At 42.4% G+C, this 19,355-nt stretch overlaps 1 protein-coding gene across 5 annotated transcripts in view; it reads right to left on the bottom strand.

The window, feature by feature from the left end:
* The window catches only part of MX2 (MX dynamin like GTPase 2), a 37,491-nt gene that overhangs the window by 3,466 nt on the left and 14,670 nt on the right, over window positions 1-19,355 (bottom strand). For all 5 annotated transcript variants that reach the window (XM_044938082.1, XM_006076943.3, XM_006076945.3 and 2 more), the window contains 8 exon segments: window positions 19,061-19,199; window positions 16,648-16,846; window positions 9,593-9,671; window positions 4,997-5,119; window positions 4,637-4,778; window positions 3,329-3,487; window positions 1,658-1,734; window positions 232-486 (listed from right to left, as the gene is read on the bottom strand). In XM_044938082.1, coding sequence (XP_044794017.1) covers window positions 232-486; window positions 1,658-1,734; window positions 3,329-3,487; window positions 4,637-4,778; window positions 4,997-5,119; window positions 9,593-9,671; window positions 16,648-16,846; window positions 19,061-19,199 — 1,173 coding nt within the window.

Genomic DNA, 19,355 nt, shown 5'->3' with positions numbered 1-19,355 from the left:
ATAGTCCATGGGGTCTAAAAGAGTCGGACCTGACTGAGCAACTAACTCTTTCCCTTTCAGTGTTATTGTAAAACTATGATGAGATGATATATGAGTGGGTTTTCACAGCCTAAAGGGCTTTGTACGCAGCAGTGCCCTGTTCTTTGCTCAGCTAAGCAGCTGTCCACCAGGATACCTGCTTTCTGCTCGGTAGTGACCACAGTACACTGATCTGTATCCCTACATGCTCACCATGAAGTATGCGTTCAGGTGGACCCCAATCTCAACGATGGAGGAAATCGAAGATTGATCATTTAAAAAGGGCTGCTTTGACTGAGGCGTCTCTGAAGCCTTTCCCATGGAATTAAAAATATCTTCTCGGACTTTGTTCAGAACCACGCCGTAAATCTGGTCTTGACAAAAAACCAGCTTCTCCATCTTGAACTGAAGTTGGATCAGATTTGCTGCTTCTGCCATTTGTTTTGTTTTTATGTCTTCGATCTTGTTCTGGTCAAATAAGGAAGAGAAATACATTACTTTCCCTTTTCTTCCCCTGCTGTTTAAACAGCTTAGGAAGTATTATTACTATTACTATAGTACCGTATTATACCGTACTATTATTACTTATTATAATACCATACTATTATTACTTATAATACTGTACTATTATTATAGTACCGTTGAACACTGAATTAAAAATAATCCGAGGTCAACGAAGGTGTGAGGCTTTTTGAGCAATTTTCAGAAGCTCCCACTTTGCTCTCCGCTGTGTCCTCACCTGTTGCCTCTTGTGGCTCCCCGCCTTGCACATGCCATGCTCACCTTCTCTCCTGCCTGTTGTGTGTTTGTCAGTATATATGCTGCCAAAGCGAGCACCTGTCTGTTCTTTCTCTTGGCCCCAACCTGTTTCCTCGCACGTTACTGCCTTTCTGCTTCCTCAGTTACGGTTTAGTCTACATGTTCAAGCCCATCACTCTCGTCTCTGTTGTTGGCTTGAATCAAAGCATTCAAGAATGCATCTGGTACTAATGAACACCATGGGATAACAGCTCCATCTCTGCTTCCCAGAAATCCTGCGACTCCTGAGTCATGCACATGGGCAAGGGCATCCCAGGAAAGGGAGAGGTAACTTGGTGGAACTGGGTTACAGGTTGACTTTTGAGTTCCAAAGGGATTTTTGTGCACTGAAGGCAGAGACAACAGTTTGCGAGAAGAGAGAAAGTGAGGGCTTCACAAGGGCAGGTTCTTTGTTGGAGTGTATGTGGCCACAAATACTTATGTGACAACTCGCTCTCCTTGCAGATTGGGGGCCTGAGAGCAGAAATGGACTGTGCGTCACTTTCAAGAAGAGTTTTATGGGAGGACACAAGATCCTGGCTTCTGATGAGACTCAGGAGAAGAAGGTACAGATGGTAGAGGGAAATGGCTGGCTGGGAGCCAGGAAGCTGCACCCAGACCTCTGTTCATCCCTCACCCAGACCTCTGTTCATCCCAGGATGCTACAGGGGACAGAGGCCTTTGAACTTTCCTGGCCCCAGAACAGCCTATGCTTGCAGCAGGTATGAATACTGGAGTGGGTTGCCATTTCCTTCTCCAGAGGATCTTCCCAGGCAGGGATCAAACCCACGTCTCCCGCACTGGCAGGCAGACTATAAGCAAGCAAACTGTGGGTGCTTACCTGGACTGTTTGATGCAGATTGCAAAATTCAGCAAAATGCTTTTTGGCTGTGTCCTTGAAAGTTTGCCAGACAATTTCTGATCAAGGAAAGAACAAAACATCAGCAAAATGCAAGCAGGAATGAAATGGGTTAAAGATACAGGAGGATAAATCATGATACACTGGCCCCATTCTGGTGCTGAGCTCTTCAGATTACAGACCAAGAGAGAAAGAGGGATGGCACATAATACCATGGAGACACCAAATCCACCCCCATCCTAAGCAGATCCTGTCAACTTCTGGTCCTTTCCTGGGTGTGCATTCTTGGCAGGATTGCTGCTGTTGTTTAGTCCTTCAGTCATGTCCAACTCTTTTGCAACTCCATGGATGGTAGCCTTCCAGGCTCTTCTGTCCATGGGATTCTCCAGGTAAGAATAGGAGTGCGTTGTCATTTCCTCTTCCAGGGGATCTTCCTGACCCAGGGATCAAACCCATGACATCTGTGTATCCTGCATTGGCAAGCTTACTCTTTACCACTAGTGCCACTTGGGAGCCCCTTTCTGCAGGGTTAGCAGCTAATTATTCCACACACTGCGTCGTCATCCAGGCTTAGGTAAGAGGTACATAAAGCTCATACACACTCTCAGTTCAGTTCAGTTCAGTCACTCAGTCATGTCCAACTCTTTGCAACCCCATGGACTGCAGTACACCAGGCATCCCTGTCCATCACTAACTCCTAGAGTCTGCTCAAACTCATGTCCATCAAGTCAGTGATGCCATCCAACCATCTCATCCTCTGTTGTCCCCTTCTCCTCTTGCCTTCAATCTTTCCCAGCATCAGGGTCTTTTCCAATGAGTCCATTCTTTGCATCAGGTGGCCAAAATATTGGAGTTTCAGCTATAGTATCAGTCCTTCCAATGAATATACAGGACTGATTTCCTTTAGGATTGACTGGTTGGATCTCTTTCAGTCCAAGGACTCTCAAAAGTCTTCTCCAACACCACAGTTCAAAAGCTTCAATTCTTCAGCACTCAGCTTTCTTTATAGTCCAACTCTCACGTCCATACATGACTACTGGAAAAACCATAGCTTTGACTAGACAGACTTTTGTTAGTAAAGTTAATGTCTCTGCTTTTTATATGCTGTCTAGGTTGGTCATAACTTTTCTTCCAAGGAGCAAGCATCTTTTAATTTCAAGGCTGCAGTCACCATCTGCAGTGATTTTGGAGCCCCCCAAAATAAAGTCTGTCACTGTTTCCATTGTTTCCCCATCTATTTGCCATAAAATGATGGGACCAGATGCCATGATCTTAGTTTTTTGAGTGTTGAGTTTTAAGGCAACTTTTTCACTCCCCTCTTTCACTTTCATGAAGAGGCTCTTTAGTTCTTCACTTTCTGCCATAAGGGTGGTGTCATCTGTGTATGTGAGGTTATTGATATTTCTCCCAGCAATCTTGACTCCAGCTTGTGCTTCATCCAGCCTGGCATTTCACATGATATACTCTTCATATGGGTTAAATAAGCAGGGTGACAATATACAGCCTTGACAACACTCTCCCCCTCCTGCTAAGTGGACAAACATCTGCAGGCTGTGTTTGATACTTCCATTCCAATCTCTCCCTCCAAGCACTGAGACCTATGGGAGGTACAAGGGTAACAATCTGAAAGTTTTTTTTATGAGAGTTCCTCACCCATGGCCTTCTGGAGCATCTTGAGTGCTGGGTCTATCAGCTGCCCCAGGTAATGCTTTACGACAGTCTCAAATGTCTTGTAATTGACAAATCCGAGAAGTTCTTTGCCTCGATACTTCTTTTCATATTTTGAGACTTCTTCGTTAAGGATACTTTTAACTGCAACGAAAACAAACCACCAGGATAAATTCTAATAATTTCACAGACAGTTTAAAGATAGGGATTTTTTTCAAGTCTTGCTTACCCAATGAATCCTATGGCAATGTTTCTAAATAGAGTTTCTTTTAATCATGAAAATAATTATCTGTGGCCTGATAATGCCAGTTTGAGAAATATTGACTGTTAAGAAACAAAAATCTTTTTATACTCCATTGTGTTTCAGTTGAGAGTCATCATGCCAGGAGAGAAGCTGAGTGTTTATAATTGGTAGGGAAAAAAATCTGATTAATTAAATGAAAATAGAAACAAAAAATTCTTGTGGCCCTTACAGCTCTTCTTCCAAGACTACATATAGCTGGAAGGCTCTTACCATGGAAGGAATAGTGCTGCTTTTATTCAATGTCAAAACAGAGCTTCCTCGGTGATCAGGGGTTAAGAATCCACCTTGCAATGTAGGGGACACGAGTTCGATCCCTGGTCCAGGTAGATCCCACATGGTGCAAGACAACTAAGCCCATGCACCACAACCACTGAGCCCACGTCCTAGGGCCCATGAATCACAACTGCTGAGCCCACATGCAGCAGTGACTGAAGCCCGAGTGTCCTAGAGTCTGTACTCCACAACAAAAGAAGCCCCTACTCTCTGCAACTGGAGAAAGCTTGTGTGCAGCAATGAAGGCCCAGTGCTGCCAAAAATAAATAAATAAATATGTATTTTAAAGTGTCAAAGCAAAGACACATACACATACACACACTACAACACCACACAGGCACACACCCTATTGGCCTTTGGGCTGGAGCAGATAGAAGTTGGAACTCTGCCAGAGGAAGTAAGGAGTTGGTTGTCAAAGCATAAACCTTGCTGATCTCGGATTGGGGGTAAAGAGGAGGAAAGAGACAGGGCAAGTGAAACCGCCGAGCCTCAAAACACAGAAGCAAGGAGATAGTTGGAAGTAGGTGGTGGAATGGTCTACTATTGAATTGGCAAGGGCCGTGCTCCACAAGAATGGCTGGGAAGCTGTTATAGATACTAAGAGGTCCCTAGTGTGGGCACAGTCGGCTCTTCGCACAATTTTTATGTGCCAGAAGTAGCTTCTGGTCTTGGTAAACCTGATGTTGCTTTTGGGGAAGCCCTGTCCCAGGACTTACCTTTTTCGATATTGGTGGTAAGTATGAGTATCCAGCTTGTAAACTCCTCTCTGATTTTGTTACATAAGCGAGACTCTGTCTCCATTACAATTTCTTCTCCTTCTATTAACTTTCCAATGTCCTCATTAAATACCTTAATTTTCTGAAAAGATGAGATAAAATCATCAATCTGTGCTGTAATTATATTAAACAGCAGGGATCTGGATCAGCCGTGCATGGTGGTGTGGGGGCTGGGGCTCCAAGGGGGTGAGATGACCCACCAGCCACCTCATACATCCCCCACCCCACCCCCTCCCCACACCCACCACCTCATGAGAAACAAGGAGGACAGGGCAACAGGGAGTCCTGGGTAATCCCCACCTCAATGAGGAAGAACATTTTATCCCCTTCATCGCTGGGAATGTCGTCCCCGTATTGCTGCAGCTCCTCTGTCGCCCTCTGGTGCTTCTCCTTTATTTGGTTTTCTAACAAGGGGAGCGATTTCTGAACAAAACAAGAGCAAGAAATGAAAGGCTACAGCGTGATGAACTTGTTTTGTTTTTAAGTCGCTAAGTCCTATCTGACTCTTGTGACCCCAGGGACTGCAGCCCGCCAGGCGTCTCTGGGATTTCCCAGGCAAGAACACTGGAGTGTATTGCCATTTCCTTCTCCAGGAGATCTTCCCTGATAAGAGCAAACAAGGAAATGCTGCTGCTTGCTGAAATTAGCTGACAGGTATCTTAGGTGTATGGGCAGAGTCCCGTTTGAAAGCATTCAGCTTCTATTATCCTGTGACTCTTGTTGAGCACGACTCCTGCTAAGAACTCAAGGAGGACTCGGGATGCAACACTTGAACGATCTGGTGTTGAGAATTCTGCAGCTCTGTCATGTGACCAGAGTGAGGAGAGGATTGGTGGTGGCCAGTTTGGGGTTTTTTGTTTGTTTGACTCAGAGTTTTCAAACAAGTACCTTTGAATATAATGGAAGGTTTCCTTAGTGAAATGTTCCCTATAACATTTGAGTGTTATAAACTGATAAACGGTGTTTTGGAAGAGGTTATGCCTGTGTGTCGGTGTCGACTGGCAAAGGTCCAAAGCAGTCAATGTCGCGATAACAATTTAACAAAGTGGAGGAGCAGGAACAATGGAGAGGGGCACCGAGGAGGGTTGTCTTTGGGTTGAGCATCATTCCAAGTCCTTTACATCTTAGTGAAGCCCCGCGCTGTGGTACAAAGCATGTGACTTCGTTGCCTGTTTTTCACAAGAGAGGAAAAGGCTCAGAGAGACAAACTGTTTGATATCATCACTGAGGTGGTAAGCAGCAGACTTCACTTCACAGCTGCTCACACCTTTACAGCCCGAGCAGGTAAAAACTGCAGGTAAAGATATCTGAGTGAAGGACGTTAGTGTAGTCAGCCAGGCAGAATGAGCTATTGGGATTTAGAGGAAGTTTGTGGAGTAGCGTACCAAGAAGTTGATAAGGTCTCTCCTCTCTCTCTTTGGACAGTTTGCATTTGTAGGCAGAAAGGTATTAATCTTTTTCCTGGTATTTCAAATGATCATGATTGCATCTTGATATAAATTTTAAAATTAATTTAAAATAGTACAAAACTGAAATTCAAAATTTTAAGTGCAATATTTAAATGTTGAGAACTGTTATGAAAATATTATCAAAATACAACATCTTTTTAAAAAAGATGCTTTTCTCAATTAGATAGGAGATACAGCTTTTAGACGGGCTTCCCCAGTAGTGTTAGTGGTAAAGAAAGTGCTTGCCAATGCAGGAGACAGATGTAAGAAATGTGGGTTAGATCCCTGGGTTGGGAAGATCTCCCGGAGGAGGGCACAAAAACCCACCCCAGTGTTCTCACCTGGAGAATCCCATGGACAGAGGAACCTGCCAGGCTATAGGTCATAGGGTCGCAAAGAGTCGGACACGACTGAAGGGATTTAGTACTAGCAGCATAGTTTTTAGACAGGGTTATTTCTTTTAGAATTCTCTGCTGCAAACTGAAGGGATTTCACCAGAATCAGTACTTCTCCAAGTATGTTCCCAAAGATCACCTAAGAAAAACAAATTCATGGGCCCCATCCCAGACCTACTGACTCAGAAGCTCAGCCGGGGCCCAGGAATATGAATTTAAACAAATTTTCTAGGTAACATTTTTGCCTGTGTGTTAGGCAAAAATTCTCCAGGCAAGAATACTGGAGTGGGTCGCCATGCCCTCCTCCAGGCAATCTTCCCAACCCAGGGATCTAACCCACATTTCTTACATCTGTCTCCTGCACTGGCAAGCAGGTTCTTTACCACAAGCACCATACACAGTTTGAGAAATGCTGCCCCTATACAAATATTTTGAGTATGTGTTTTCTGGTTCAAAAGAATGCAGTTTCCATGCAACATGCAATTTAGCACGGACTGGGATCCAGCCCTTAGGTTCCACCTCTGTTCTCAAGGTTTATCTTGTCATGTACAATGGTTCAGGCAAGCATGACAAATATTCCATTTATCATTTGGCTTTCTCTCTATTGTTCTGACTGAGTGATTTCCATTATTCTATCTTCCAGATCACTTGTTTATTCTTCTTCATTATTCATTCTTCTATTTATTGTCTTTAGATCAGCTTTCATCTTGGCAAATGAATTTTTATTTTTTTGCTCCTCTTTATAGTTTTTAGTTCCTTTTTTACACTAACCTACATTTCTATCCATCAGATCAGATCAGATCAGATCAGTCGCTCAGTCGTGTCTGACTCTTTGCGACCCCATGAATCGCAGCATGGCAGGCCTCCCTGTCCATCACCAACTCCCGGAGTTCACTCAGACTCATGTCCATCAAGTCAGTGATGCCATCCAGCCAGCTCATCCTCTGTCGCCCCCTTCTCCTCCTGCCCCCAATCCCTCCCAGCATCAGAGTCTTTTCCAATGAGTCAAGTCTTCGCATCAGGTGGCCAAAGTACTGTAGTTTCAGCTTTAGCATCATTCCTTCCAAAGAAATCCCAGGGCTGATCTCCTTCAGAATGCACTGGTTGGATCTCCTTGCAGTCCAAGGGACTCTCAAGAGTCTTCTCCAACACCACAGTTCAAAAGCATCAATTCTTCAGCGCTCAGCCTTCTTCACAGTCCAACTCTCACATCCATACATGACCACAGGAAAAACCATAGCCTTGACTAGACGGACCTTTGTTGGCAAAGTAATGTCTCTGCTTTTGAATATGCTATCTAGGTTGGTCATAACTTTCCTTCCAAGGAGTAAGCGTCTTTTAATTTCATGGCTGCAGTCACCATCTGCAGTACCTCCAGTATTTTCATTATCTCCCTTTTGAACTCGGCATCTATCAGACTAAAGAAGTCTGTTTCATTGTTCTTTCAGGGCATTCTCTTGGCCTTTTAATTGAGAGTTGCTCTTCTGCATCTTCATTTTATTTGTATTTCTCTTACTTAGAGAGTTTAGGAGAAATGACTATCTACTGTGGTCTGAGAGGGCTATTTTGATGTGAAAGGGTCCTTGTGTAGCTTGTGTGGGTTTAATATTTTTAATAGGAGGACTATTTTTAGTATGGACACCTGCCACTTCTTTCCTCTGCATGTTCTGGCCATTATCCTCTTGATTTGTTGTTCAGTCTATAAGTTGTGTCCGACTCTTTGCAACTGCCCAGACTGCAGCTCCGGAGTTTGCTCAAACTCATGTCCATTGAGTCAGTGATGCTATCCAACCATCTCATCTTCTGTCACTCCCTTCTCTTCCTGCTTTCAATCTTTTCCAGCATCAGGGTCTTTTCCAATGAGTCAGACCTTCACATTAGATGGCCAAAGTATTGGAGCTTCAGCTTCAGCCTCAGTCCTTCCAATGAATATTCAGGTTTGATTTCTTTTAGGATTGACTGATTTGCCCTCCTTGCTGTTCAATGGACTCTCAAGAGTCTTCTCCAGCACCACAATTTGAAAGCATCAATTCTTTGGCGCTCAGCCTTCTTTATGGTCCAACTCTCAAGTCATCCTCTTGATGGGGGTGTGCAGATGCAGTGGCTGGTGCCCGGTCCTGGAGCCCACAGTGGCGATGGTGATGGCTATAAATATTCTATTTCTCAATAAGCACTAAGCCAGAGTCCCCCTTCAATGACATCATGAGAACTTTGTGGTTTTCTTATTTTGAGAATCACTGAAAACCGAACATTTATTTCCTACAAGTTTGAAGTTAGGAAAATGTTTTATATTTATATTTTTAAATTATTGTTTAAAGACTTGTTGAGGTGAACCATTTTTAAAGTCTTTATTGAATTTGTTGTAAGATTGCTTCTGTATTATGTTTTGGATTTTTGGCCTTGAAGCACTTGGGGCCTCAGTTCCCTGACCAGGGATCCAACCTGCACCCCTGCATTGGAAGGTGAAGTCTTAACCAGTGTTCCATCAGGAAGTCTAAAAGGAAAGTGATTTTTATATTGTGAATTGTTCACAAACTATTAAAAATTTGCTAACTCGATATTTACTCCTTTTTACACTGCTAACCTGGTGTTAGCATTTTCCTTCTCTCTTTGCTTGCCCCAAATTGACAGATTCAATTCTTTATTTCAGCACTATGCAGTTACTGCTTTTCTGTTTCAGAAGCTCTTTTGTGAGCCTCTGACCAGGAGTGATTTGGTTTTCAGAATGTTCTTATTTATCTGCTGGTTTGGACATTTCACTGGAGTGTCCTAGTCAACCCATGACTAAGAAAGTGACCTGGACAGGTTGTCATTTTTTTTTTTATGATTTTTTTTTTTGATGTGGATAATTTTAAAGTCTTTATTGAATTCATTACAATATTGCTTCTCTTTTATGTTTTGGTTTATTGGCCACAAGGCATGTGGGATCTTAGCTAGAGATTGAGCCTGTATCGCCTGCATTGGAAGGTTAAGTCTTAACCACTGGACCACCAGGGAAGTACCCAAGGCTGTCATTTTTTTTTTATAGCTTGCAACTTAAACTACTGACTCACATTGATGTGCCAGATGAGCTCGGTGGTAAGTCTTTCTGCCAGAAGAGGCACCGTGGCCTTTCCTTCATCCAGAAGAACTCTGAAACAAGACAGAGCACACATGAATTTAAGAAGGGCCCGTAGGATCACTTTCCAGTACTGTACCGTATCAGTGGGTAGATGAGCTCAGTTCTGTGGAGCGACACACACCATCAGAAAAGCCAGGTGGTACATGAAGACAGTTGATAATTAAGGAGCAAGATCACACCTACGCAAGCATAGTACTAGAGAGGTTACTTTTTTTTTCTTTTTGTGTCCCAATAAACTCAGGTGGTGAGTCATTTTTTCAGGAAAAGCAAAACAATACAATTTCATAGAGGTTAAGTGACTTGCCCAAACTAGTATTTTATTTCTTATAGCAAATATTTATCCCTGATTAGGTGTATCAATCTTGAAAAGAAGAAGAAAGCTAGAGACATCATATTTCTGATTTAAACTATATTGCAAAGCTACTGTAATTAAAGCAGTATGGAGCTAGAATAAAGACAGATATAGTCCAGTATTCTCATCTGGAAAATTCCATGGACAGAGGAGCCTGGCAGGCTAGAGTCCATGAGGTTGCAAAGAGTCGGACATGACTTAGTGACTAAACAGCAACAGCATAGACCTATGGGACAGAATAGCAAGCCCAGAAATAAATCCATGCGTATGCAGTTAACTGATTTTTGCAAAAGTGCCAAGAATACACAATAGGAAAAGGATAACCTCCTGAACAAATGGTGTTGGGAAAATTAGATAACCACAGCAAAATGGAGCCTCTTCTTACACTAGACACAAAAGTCAACTGAAAATTGATTAAGGGCTTAAATGTAAAACCCAAAACTGTAAAACTCCTAGAAGAAAACATGGGGGAACATCTTCATCATATCGACCTTGGAAATGATTTCATGAATATGACACTAAAAGCACAGGCAACAGAAGCAAAAATAGACCTAGTAGGACGATGTCCAGCTAAAAACTCCAGCACTGCGAGTGAACAATCAACAGAGGAAAAGGCAACCGACAAAGTGGGAGAAAACACTTGCAAAACCATGTATCTGATAAGGGGTTAATTTTCAAAATATGCACAGAACTCCACAATTCAATAGCAAATAAACCCTAATAACCCAATTTAAAAATGGGCTAAAAGACTCGAATAGAGATTTCCTCAAAGAAAACATAAAAATGGCCAAAAGGCACATGGAAAGATGATCGGCATCACTAATTATCTGGGAAATGCAAATCAAAACCACAACTAAATATGACATCATATCAGTTAGGATAATATTAAAAAAAAAACAAACAAGACAAGTGTTGGCAAGGATGTGGAGAAGTTGAAACACTAGTATACTATTGATGGGAACTCAAAATGATGCAGCCGCTATGGAAAGCGGTAATAAAGTACTGTAAAAACTTAAAAATGGAACTACCATATGATCTAGCAATCCCACTTCTGGGCATTTATTCAAAAGAATTGAAATCAAGATCTCACAGATTTATTAGGGCTCCTCTGTTCACTGTAGCACTGTTCACAAGAGCCAAGATGTAGAAACAATCTCAATGTTCATGGAAAGATAAATGGATTGAAAATTGTAGATACACGCAATAGGATATAATTCAGCATTTCACAAGAAGGAAATTTTGCAGTATGTGACAACATGAATTAACCTTGAAGATGTCATGCTAAGTGAAATAAACCAGTCACAGAAAGACAAATACTACATGGTTCCATTTATGTGCTGTATCTAAAACAGTCAGACTCAGGCAATCAGAGAGAGGAATGGTGGTTTCCAGGTGTTGTGGGGAGGAGGAAATGAAGAGTGCTAATCAAAGGGCAAAAAGTTTCTGCTACGAAAGATAAACACATTCTAGAGAGCTGCCGAACAATATCGTGCCTGTAGTTAACAATACCACATTGTGCACTTAAATATTTGTTAGGAGGGTGAGCCTCATGTTAAATGTTCTTTCCATAGTAAAATTAAATTTAAAAAATGTTTACATGGTCTGTACTAAGTGCCTATTCCATTCTAAGGGCTTTACAAATATTTAATCATTGAACAACCAATTTTAGAGAGCGAAAGGCAAAGGCACAGGAATGTTAAGCAGCTTGCCCAGAGTCACAGACCAGGTGGTCTGGCTGCAAAGTGTTTACCTTTAACATAAATTCACAAAGGACCCAGTAGGATCATTTTTTCCAGTGCTGCTGCGAGCATCTTTGCTGTAAAAGAGCTGAGTCCCAGCACTTGGGCACACAAGGATTGAAACGCAGATGTTCAGTGACAAAGACCTTCAGCACACTTTTTCATCCAAGCCTTAACTTTCCCAAAGACCTTGAACAGGGTTTTCAAAGTGTAGTCCCTGGACCAGCAACGTTGACGTCAACTGGGAAGTTGTGCTTATGCTTGGTCACTGCCATGTGACTCTTGGAGACACTTTGGATTGTAGCCTGCCAAGCTCCTCTGTCCATGGGATTTCTAGGCAAGAATACTGGAGTAGGTTGCCATTTTTTCTCCTCCAGGGGACCTCCCTGACCCAGGGATCAAACTCAAGTCTCTCAAGTCTTCAGCATTGCAGGTGGATCCTGTACCTGCGGAGCCACCAGGAAAGTCTGGGAACTTGTTAGAAAGTCTGGGGGCCTACCTTAGAACTCAGAAACTCTGGGATGGCACAGCTAGCTGAATTTTAACAAACTCTCCCACAAATTGGTCCTTGAAAGAAAAACTATTTCAAATCTAGACAGCATATTAAAAAGCAGAGACATCACTTTGCCAACAAAATCTATAGAGTCAAAGCTGTGGTTTTTCCAGTTGTCATGTAAGGATGTGAGAGTTGGACCATAAGGAAGACTGAGCACTGAAGAATTGGTGCTTTCAAATGGTGATGCTGGATAAGACTCTTGAGAGTCCCTTGGACAGCAAGGAGATCAAACTAGTCAATCCTAAAGGAAATCAAACTTGAATACTCATTGGAAGGACTGATGTTGAAGCTGAAGCTCCATTACTTTGGCCACCTGATATGAACAGCTGACTCACTGGAAAAGACCCTGATTGTGGGAAAGATTGAGGGCAGAAGGAGAAGGGGATGACAGAGGATGAGATGGTTGGATGGCATCACTGACTCAATGGACATGAGTTTGAGCAAACTCTGGGAGATAGTGAAGGACAGGGAAGACTGGCATGCTATAGTCCATAGTGTTACATAGAGTCAGACACAACTGAGTGACTGAACAACAATAACTCACAAATTCTGTTGCTTGCTCAGGGTTGAAAACCACGTGTGTGATTGTTACAGAATCTTCTCTTTGCTTGGCAGCAGTCTTCTCTGCTGTAACCCTCAATACTTCTGAAAACCTTCTATTTCTTTCATTCAGGGCCAGAGCAGAGAGAAAGAAGGAACCAAGGTGATATTTATGGTGTGCTGGCCAGAACATTTGCATGTGCCATGTTATTTAATCCTAAACCTAATCCCATGAAGCAGTAGCAGGACTCTCTGAGCAGATGAAAAAGCAGAAGCTCAGAGAGGTTGAACCATCTCCCAAAGGCACAGAGTAAGTAGTAAACCAGGTCTGCAAAAATTCACCAGTTTCCCACAGTCACTCCTTAAAGTGGGAGTGACCACTATATCTTATTACCCTCTCCCCCATGGTTCAGGAACAGCAAGTTCCTAAATAAAAGGAAAGGAAAAAAGTATCCAGTTCAGTGGAAAAAATCCCAACGTCTTTCAAGAGTTTGTGGGACTCAAAAGAGAGAGCAAGGGAAAACATTTTGGGAAACCAAAGTGTGCTATGCCCTATGACAGTGGTCCCCAACCTTTTTGGCACAAAGGACTGGTTTCCTGAAAGACAATTTTTCCACAGAGGGGAATGGTTTTGGGATGATTCTCATAAGGATCTTGAAACCGAGATCCTTCACATCAGCAGTTGACAGTAGAGTTTGTGCTTCTATGAAAACCTAATGCTGCTGTTAATCTGACAGGAGATGGAGTTTAGGTGGTAACATAAGCAATGGGGAGCAGTTGTAAATACAGATGAAGTTTCACTCACCCATCAGTCACCTCCTGCTATGTGGTCCAGTCCCTAAGAGGCCACAAACCTGCAATGGTCCATGGCCTGGGGGCTGGGGACCCTTGCCCTGTGAAATACCCTACTTCAATTTTTATTCAGTGTCATCATCGGAATTCAAGAAAAAATGATTTAAGTAAGCCAATGCATTTAATACCAAACTAATGAAAACAGTTGGTTATGCTAATTGTGAGTGTCGACATTTTAGGAATCAGCAAACTAAAATGGACTGGAATGGGTGAATTTAAGTCAGATGACCATTATATCTACTACTGTGGGAAAGAATCCCTTAGAAGAAATGGAGTAGCCATAGTAGTAAACAAAAGAGTCCGAAATGCAGTACTCGGATGCGATCTCAAAAACGACAGAATGATCTCTGTTCGTTTCCAAGGCAAATGATTCAATATCACAGTAATCCAACCAGTAATGCTGAAGTAGCTGAAATTGAATGGTTCTATGAAGATCTACAAGACCTTCTAGAACTAACACCCAAAAGAGATGTCCTTTTCATTATAAGGGACTGGAATGCAAAAGTAGGAAGTCAAGAAAAATCTGGAGTAACAGGCAAATTTGGTCTTGGAGTACAGAACGAAGCAGGGCAAAGGCTAATAGAGTTTTGCCAAGAGAACACACACAAGAGCAAACACCTTCTTTCAACAACACAAGAGAAGACTCTACACATGGACATCACCAGATGGTCAACACTAAAATCAGACTGATTATATTCTTTGCAACCAATGGTGGAGAAGCTCTATACAGTCAGCAAAAACAAGACTGGGAGCTGAATGTGGCTCAGATCATGAACTCCTTATTGCCAAATTCAGACTGAAATTGAAGAAAGTAGGGAAAACCACTAGACCATTCAGATATGACCTAAATCAAATCCCTTACGATTATACAGTGGAAGTGAGAAATAGACTCGAGGGACTAGATCTGATAGAGTGCCTGAAGAACTATGGACTGAGGTTCATGATAGCAAACAGGGATCAAGACCATCCCCAAGAAAAAGAAATGCAAAAAAGCAAAATGGCTGTTTGAGGAGGCCTTACAAATAGCTGTGAAAAGAAGAGAGGCAAAAAACAAAGGACAAAAGCAAAGTTATACCCATTTGAATGCAGAGTTCCAAAGAATAGCAAGGAAAGATAAGAAAGCCTTCCTCGGTGATCTGTGCAAAGAAATAGAGGAAAGCAATAGAATGGGAAAGACTAGAGATCTCTTCAAGAAAATTAGAGATACCAAGAGAACATTTCATGCAAAGATGGGCTCAGTGAAGGACAGAAATGGTATGGACTTAACAGAAGCAGAAGATATTATGAAGAGGTGGCAAGAATACACAGAAGAACTATACAAAAAAGATTTTCATGACCCAGATAATCATGATGGGTGATCACTAACCTAGAGCCAGACATCCTAGAATGTAAAGTCAAGTGGGCCTTAGGAAGCATGACTACAAACAAAGCTAGTGGAGGTGATGGAATTCCAGTTGAGCTATTTCAAATCCTGAAAGATGATGCTGTGAAAGTGCTGCACTCAATATGCCAGCAAATTTGGAAAACTCAGCAGTGGCCACAGGACTGGAAAAGGTCAGTTTTCATTCCAATCCCAAAGTATGCTCAAACTACCACACAATTGCACTCATCTCACACGCTTGTAAAGTAATGCTCAAAATTCACCAAGCCAGGCTTCAACAGTATGTGAACTGTGAGCTTACAGATATTCAAACTGGTTTTAGAAAAGGCAGAGGAACTAGAGATCAAATTGCCAATATCCGTTGGATCATTGAAAAAGCAAGAGAGTTCCAGAAAAACATCGATTTCTGCTTTACTGACTATGCCAAAACCTTTGACTGTGTGGATCACAACAAACTGGAAAATTCTGAAAGAGATGAGAATACCAGACCACCTGATCTGTCTCTTGAGAAACCTGTATGCAGGTCAGGAAGCAACAGTTAGAACTGGACATGGTTCCAATTAGGAAAAGGCTATATATTGTCACCATGCTTATTTAACTTATATGCAGAGTATATCATGAGAAATGCTGGGCTGGATGAAGCACAGGCTGGAATCAGGTTTGCCAGGAGAAATATCAATAACCTTAAATATGCAGATGACACCATTCTTATGGCAGGAAGCGAAGAACTAAAGAGCCTCTTGATGAAAGTGAAAGAAGAGAGTGAAAAAGTTGGCTTAATGCTCAACATTCAGAAAACTAAAATCATGGCATCCAGTCTCATCACTCCATGGCAAATAGACGGGGAAACAGTGGAAATAGTGACAGACTTTATTTTTTGGGGCTCCAAAATCACTGCAGATGGTGACTACAGCCATGAAATTAAAAGATTCTTGCTCCTTGGAAGAAAAGTTATGACTAACCTAGACAACATAATAAAAAGCAGAGACAATACTTTGCCGACAAAGATCCATCTAGTCAAAGCTATCGTTTTTCCAGTAGGTCATGTATGGATGTGAGAGTTGGCCCATAAAGAAAGCTGAGTGCTGAAGAATTGATGCTTTTGAACTGTGGTGTTGGAGAAGACTCTTGAGAGTCCCTTGGACTGCAAGGAGATCCAACCAGTCCATCCTAAAGGAAATCAGTCCTGGATGTCTATTGGAAGGACTGATGCTGAAGCTGAAACTCCAGTACTTTGGCCACCTGATGTGAAGAGCTGACTCATTTGAAAAGACCCTGATGCTGGGAAAGATTGAAGGCAGGAGGAGAAAGGGTCGACAGAGGATGAGATGGTTGGATGGCATCAGTAACTCAATGGACATGAGTTTGAGTAAATACCAGGAGTTATTGATGGATAGGGAGGCCTGGCATGCTGCAGTCCATGGGATCACAAAGAGTTGGACATGACTGAGTGACTGAACTGAACTGATGTTAATTGTATAATTTTTAAATATGGTAATCATCTTGGCCAATTCTGGTAGGCAGGGCTGGTTTCCATCGAGTCCAAGGCTGTCATAAAGAATCTTACCTGAAATACGGATGCGTCTCAAAGAACATCGTTTCTTTCCTGGTTGCCTCTGCCAAGCTCAGCTTGTTGGTGATATCCTGCTGGCCCCGGCACTTCACAATCATATAGCCCTTCTTGAGATGATAGGTGAGGTTCTGCATGACCTTCAGGACACCTTTCTCGGTGCCCTTGTCCACCAGGTCTGGTTTGGTCAGGATCCCTGTGAGATGATTAGAGGAGGGCAGTGGAAAGGTCAATTTTCTCTTCAAATATATTGAACACTGCTAGGCTATGGGGTCTTTTTTGGCCAAGACCAGCAGATTATCATTTTCCCATTGTATATTCTTACCACTTTTGCCCCAAATCAGCTAACTATACAGACATGAATTTATTTCTGGGCTTGCTATTCTGTCACACAGATATACATGTCTGTCTTTTTGCTAGCACCATACTGCTTTAATCACAGTCTCTTTGTAATATACTTAACATCAGGAATTATGATGCCTCCAACTTTCTTCTTCTTTATCAAGATTGATATGACCAAGAGTCTTTTCTGCCCAGTGCCTCTCAGCTCATTCTTTCATTCCATTTCATTCCTATCACTTGTATTTTTATTTGCTCATCCAGTCACTCAACTCATTAATTGCCTTGTGTAATTTATTTAACCAATGTCTCTTGGGTGCCTGCTGCTGAGTCCCCAACACTAAGGCAGCACGCATCATCAGAATCAACTCACTCCATCGCCATGTCTCCAAAAGCACATCATTCCCTACTGTAAGGAGGGTCTGTGACTCTCTAGGGTCTCCTGTCACAGACTCACTCTGCCCCTCTGGTACCTCCTTTGAGATCCTCCCTGCCTTCCTCTCCCACTCTCCTGCCCTTACTCCTCTCGCTCACACTGGACTGAAGGCTTTGAATTCCAAGCGACTGTGATCTTGGTGGATGCTTGGCTTGCTTCCACCTTTTGGCTGCTGTGTACTTGAGTGTATATTCCATTTCTTTTTAAAATTTAGCATACTTTTCTCTATTTCTATACTTAATCTTGAATGCATGGAAAATTTGCACACTGTTATAAGGCTGTTTGGAATATACTAAGGCCTTATTGTGTATACTCTTTGTGTATAGTACTTAACTGAATTTACAACAATAATACTTAATATTTAGTAAAAGCTTACAGATTATCAGAGTTTGTGGCTTATGAATGCTGGAGTGGGCAGCCATTTCCTTCTTCAGGGAATCTTCCCTACCCAGGGATCAAACTCATGTCTCTTGTGTCTTCTGCATTGGCAGGCAGATTTTTTTTTTTTTTTAACCACTGAGCCACCTGGGAAGCCCCATGAGAAGAACAGAAAATTACTAGTAAGAAGTATTACTCAATTTCTATAAAGAGATTGATATCCAAATAGATCTATCTACTTAACAGATGAAACTGTCTTCTGTGTCATTAATGAGACATCCCTAATGACTTATGATTGCATAATGGTGGATGACCCCAAACCTGAGTTTTCTCTCTGGTTCAATGTATTCTAGACGCCTGTAGAAGTCAGCAGGTAACAGGGTCCAAGTCTAGTCTGGCATATAATAACACATTAAACTTGTATTCCCCTACTGTTATTTTTATCCTTACTGGAAACCTGGGCATTTGTTGGAAAAAAAGTGGAAAAGGCAGTAATATACTGGGTATCCATTTAGTCAAAGAAAATGACTGGCACGTTTTCAGGAAGGTAAACTCAATGGCTAAGTGAAGTGACTGGGGAGAAGTGATATTAAATAATATTATTAGAATTTTAAAAAATAGCAGCTCTCATTTGCCCAAGGATATGTAGCCAGTAAGTTGTAGAGCAAGGATTGAAACACAGGCAATCTGTGCTCTTAAACCAAATCCCCTATAATGCCTTCTGTGGGGGACATTTTTTAAAAAGGAATTTAAGAGCACCCATATCCCCAAGGAAGAGTTCTAAACTCTGTAGACACCTGTGCTGCAGTGTAAACCTGGAAGTGTATTCCCGGAATATGTTCATACATGCCCTGGCAAGATCTTTTCCAAGAACCAAAGACTCACAAGAATTTTTCCTGTGGACTTGCAGAGTTGATGGGCCAGTCATTTCCTCCTTTCTGGACCATTGTGGGAGAGAAAATAAGGCATTTCTCCTCCCCGATCCAGAATGGGTCGAGAATGCAAATAAGGGACAATAGGAAGGAGGGCAAAGAACCTCCAAATATTGGCCATACATCCAGCCCTGACCATGAGTGAGGGTGACCCGTCTGCTGTGTTCAACTGCACCCTGAGCCCACGGAGTTTCCCTGGGAACAGAGTTTGTATCTGATGCAGGATGTGGGCACCTCTAACAGAGCTATTACATCCAGGACCTTCCAAATATCTGAGAGGTCTCCCACGGCTTCCTGTCCTCTAAGAATCTTGGTGCCTCCTTACCTATGGTCCTGTCTCCATCAGGGTCCACCTCCTGGGCCATGCTCAGTGCCTCTGTGGTGGCGATGTCCACATTGCAGGGAACTACCACCAAGTTGATGGTCTCCTGCCTCTGGATGTACTTTTTGATGAGTGCCTTGATCTGATGCCAGGGAGTCACAAAGGAAGAGCACATCTCTGGTCACCCAAGAGCACAGCTGGTCATCCCAGAGCACCACCCAGTTTTCACACTTCTGAGCTTTGGCTTAGCCTATACCCTTCCTCTAGAATGTCTGACCACCTGCCCTCACTGAGCTCT

The sequence above is a fragment of the Bubalus bubalis genome, chromosome 1 (assembly GCF_019923935.1).
Source record: "Bubalus bubalis isolate 160015118507 breed Murrah chromosome 1, NDDB_SH_1, whole genome shotgun sequence".
In the NCBI taxonomy this organism is placed as follows: domain Eukaryota; kingdom Metazoa; phylum Chordata; class Mammalia; order Artiodactyla; family Bovidae; genus Bubalus; species Bubalus bubalis.
This window is presented reverse-complemented; position numbering and strand designations above follow the sequence as displayed.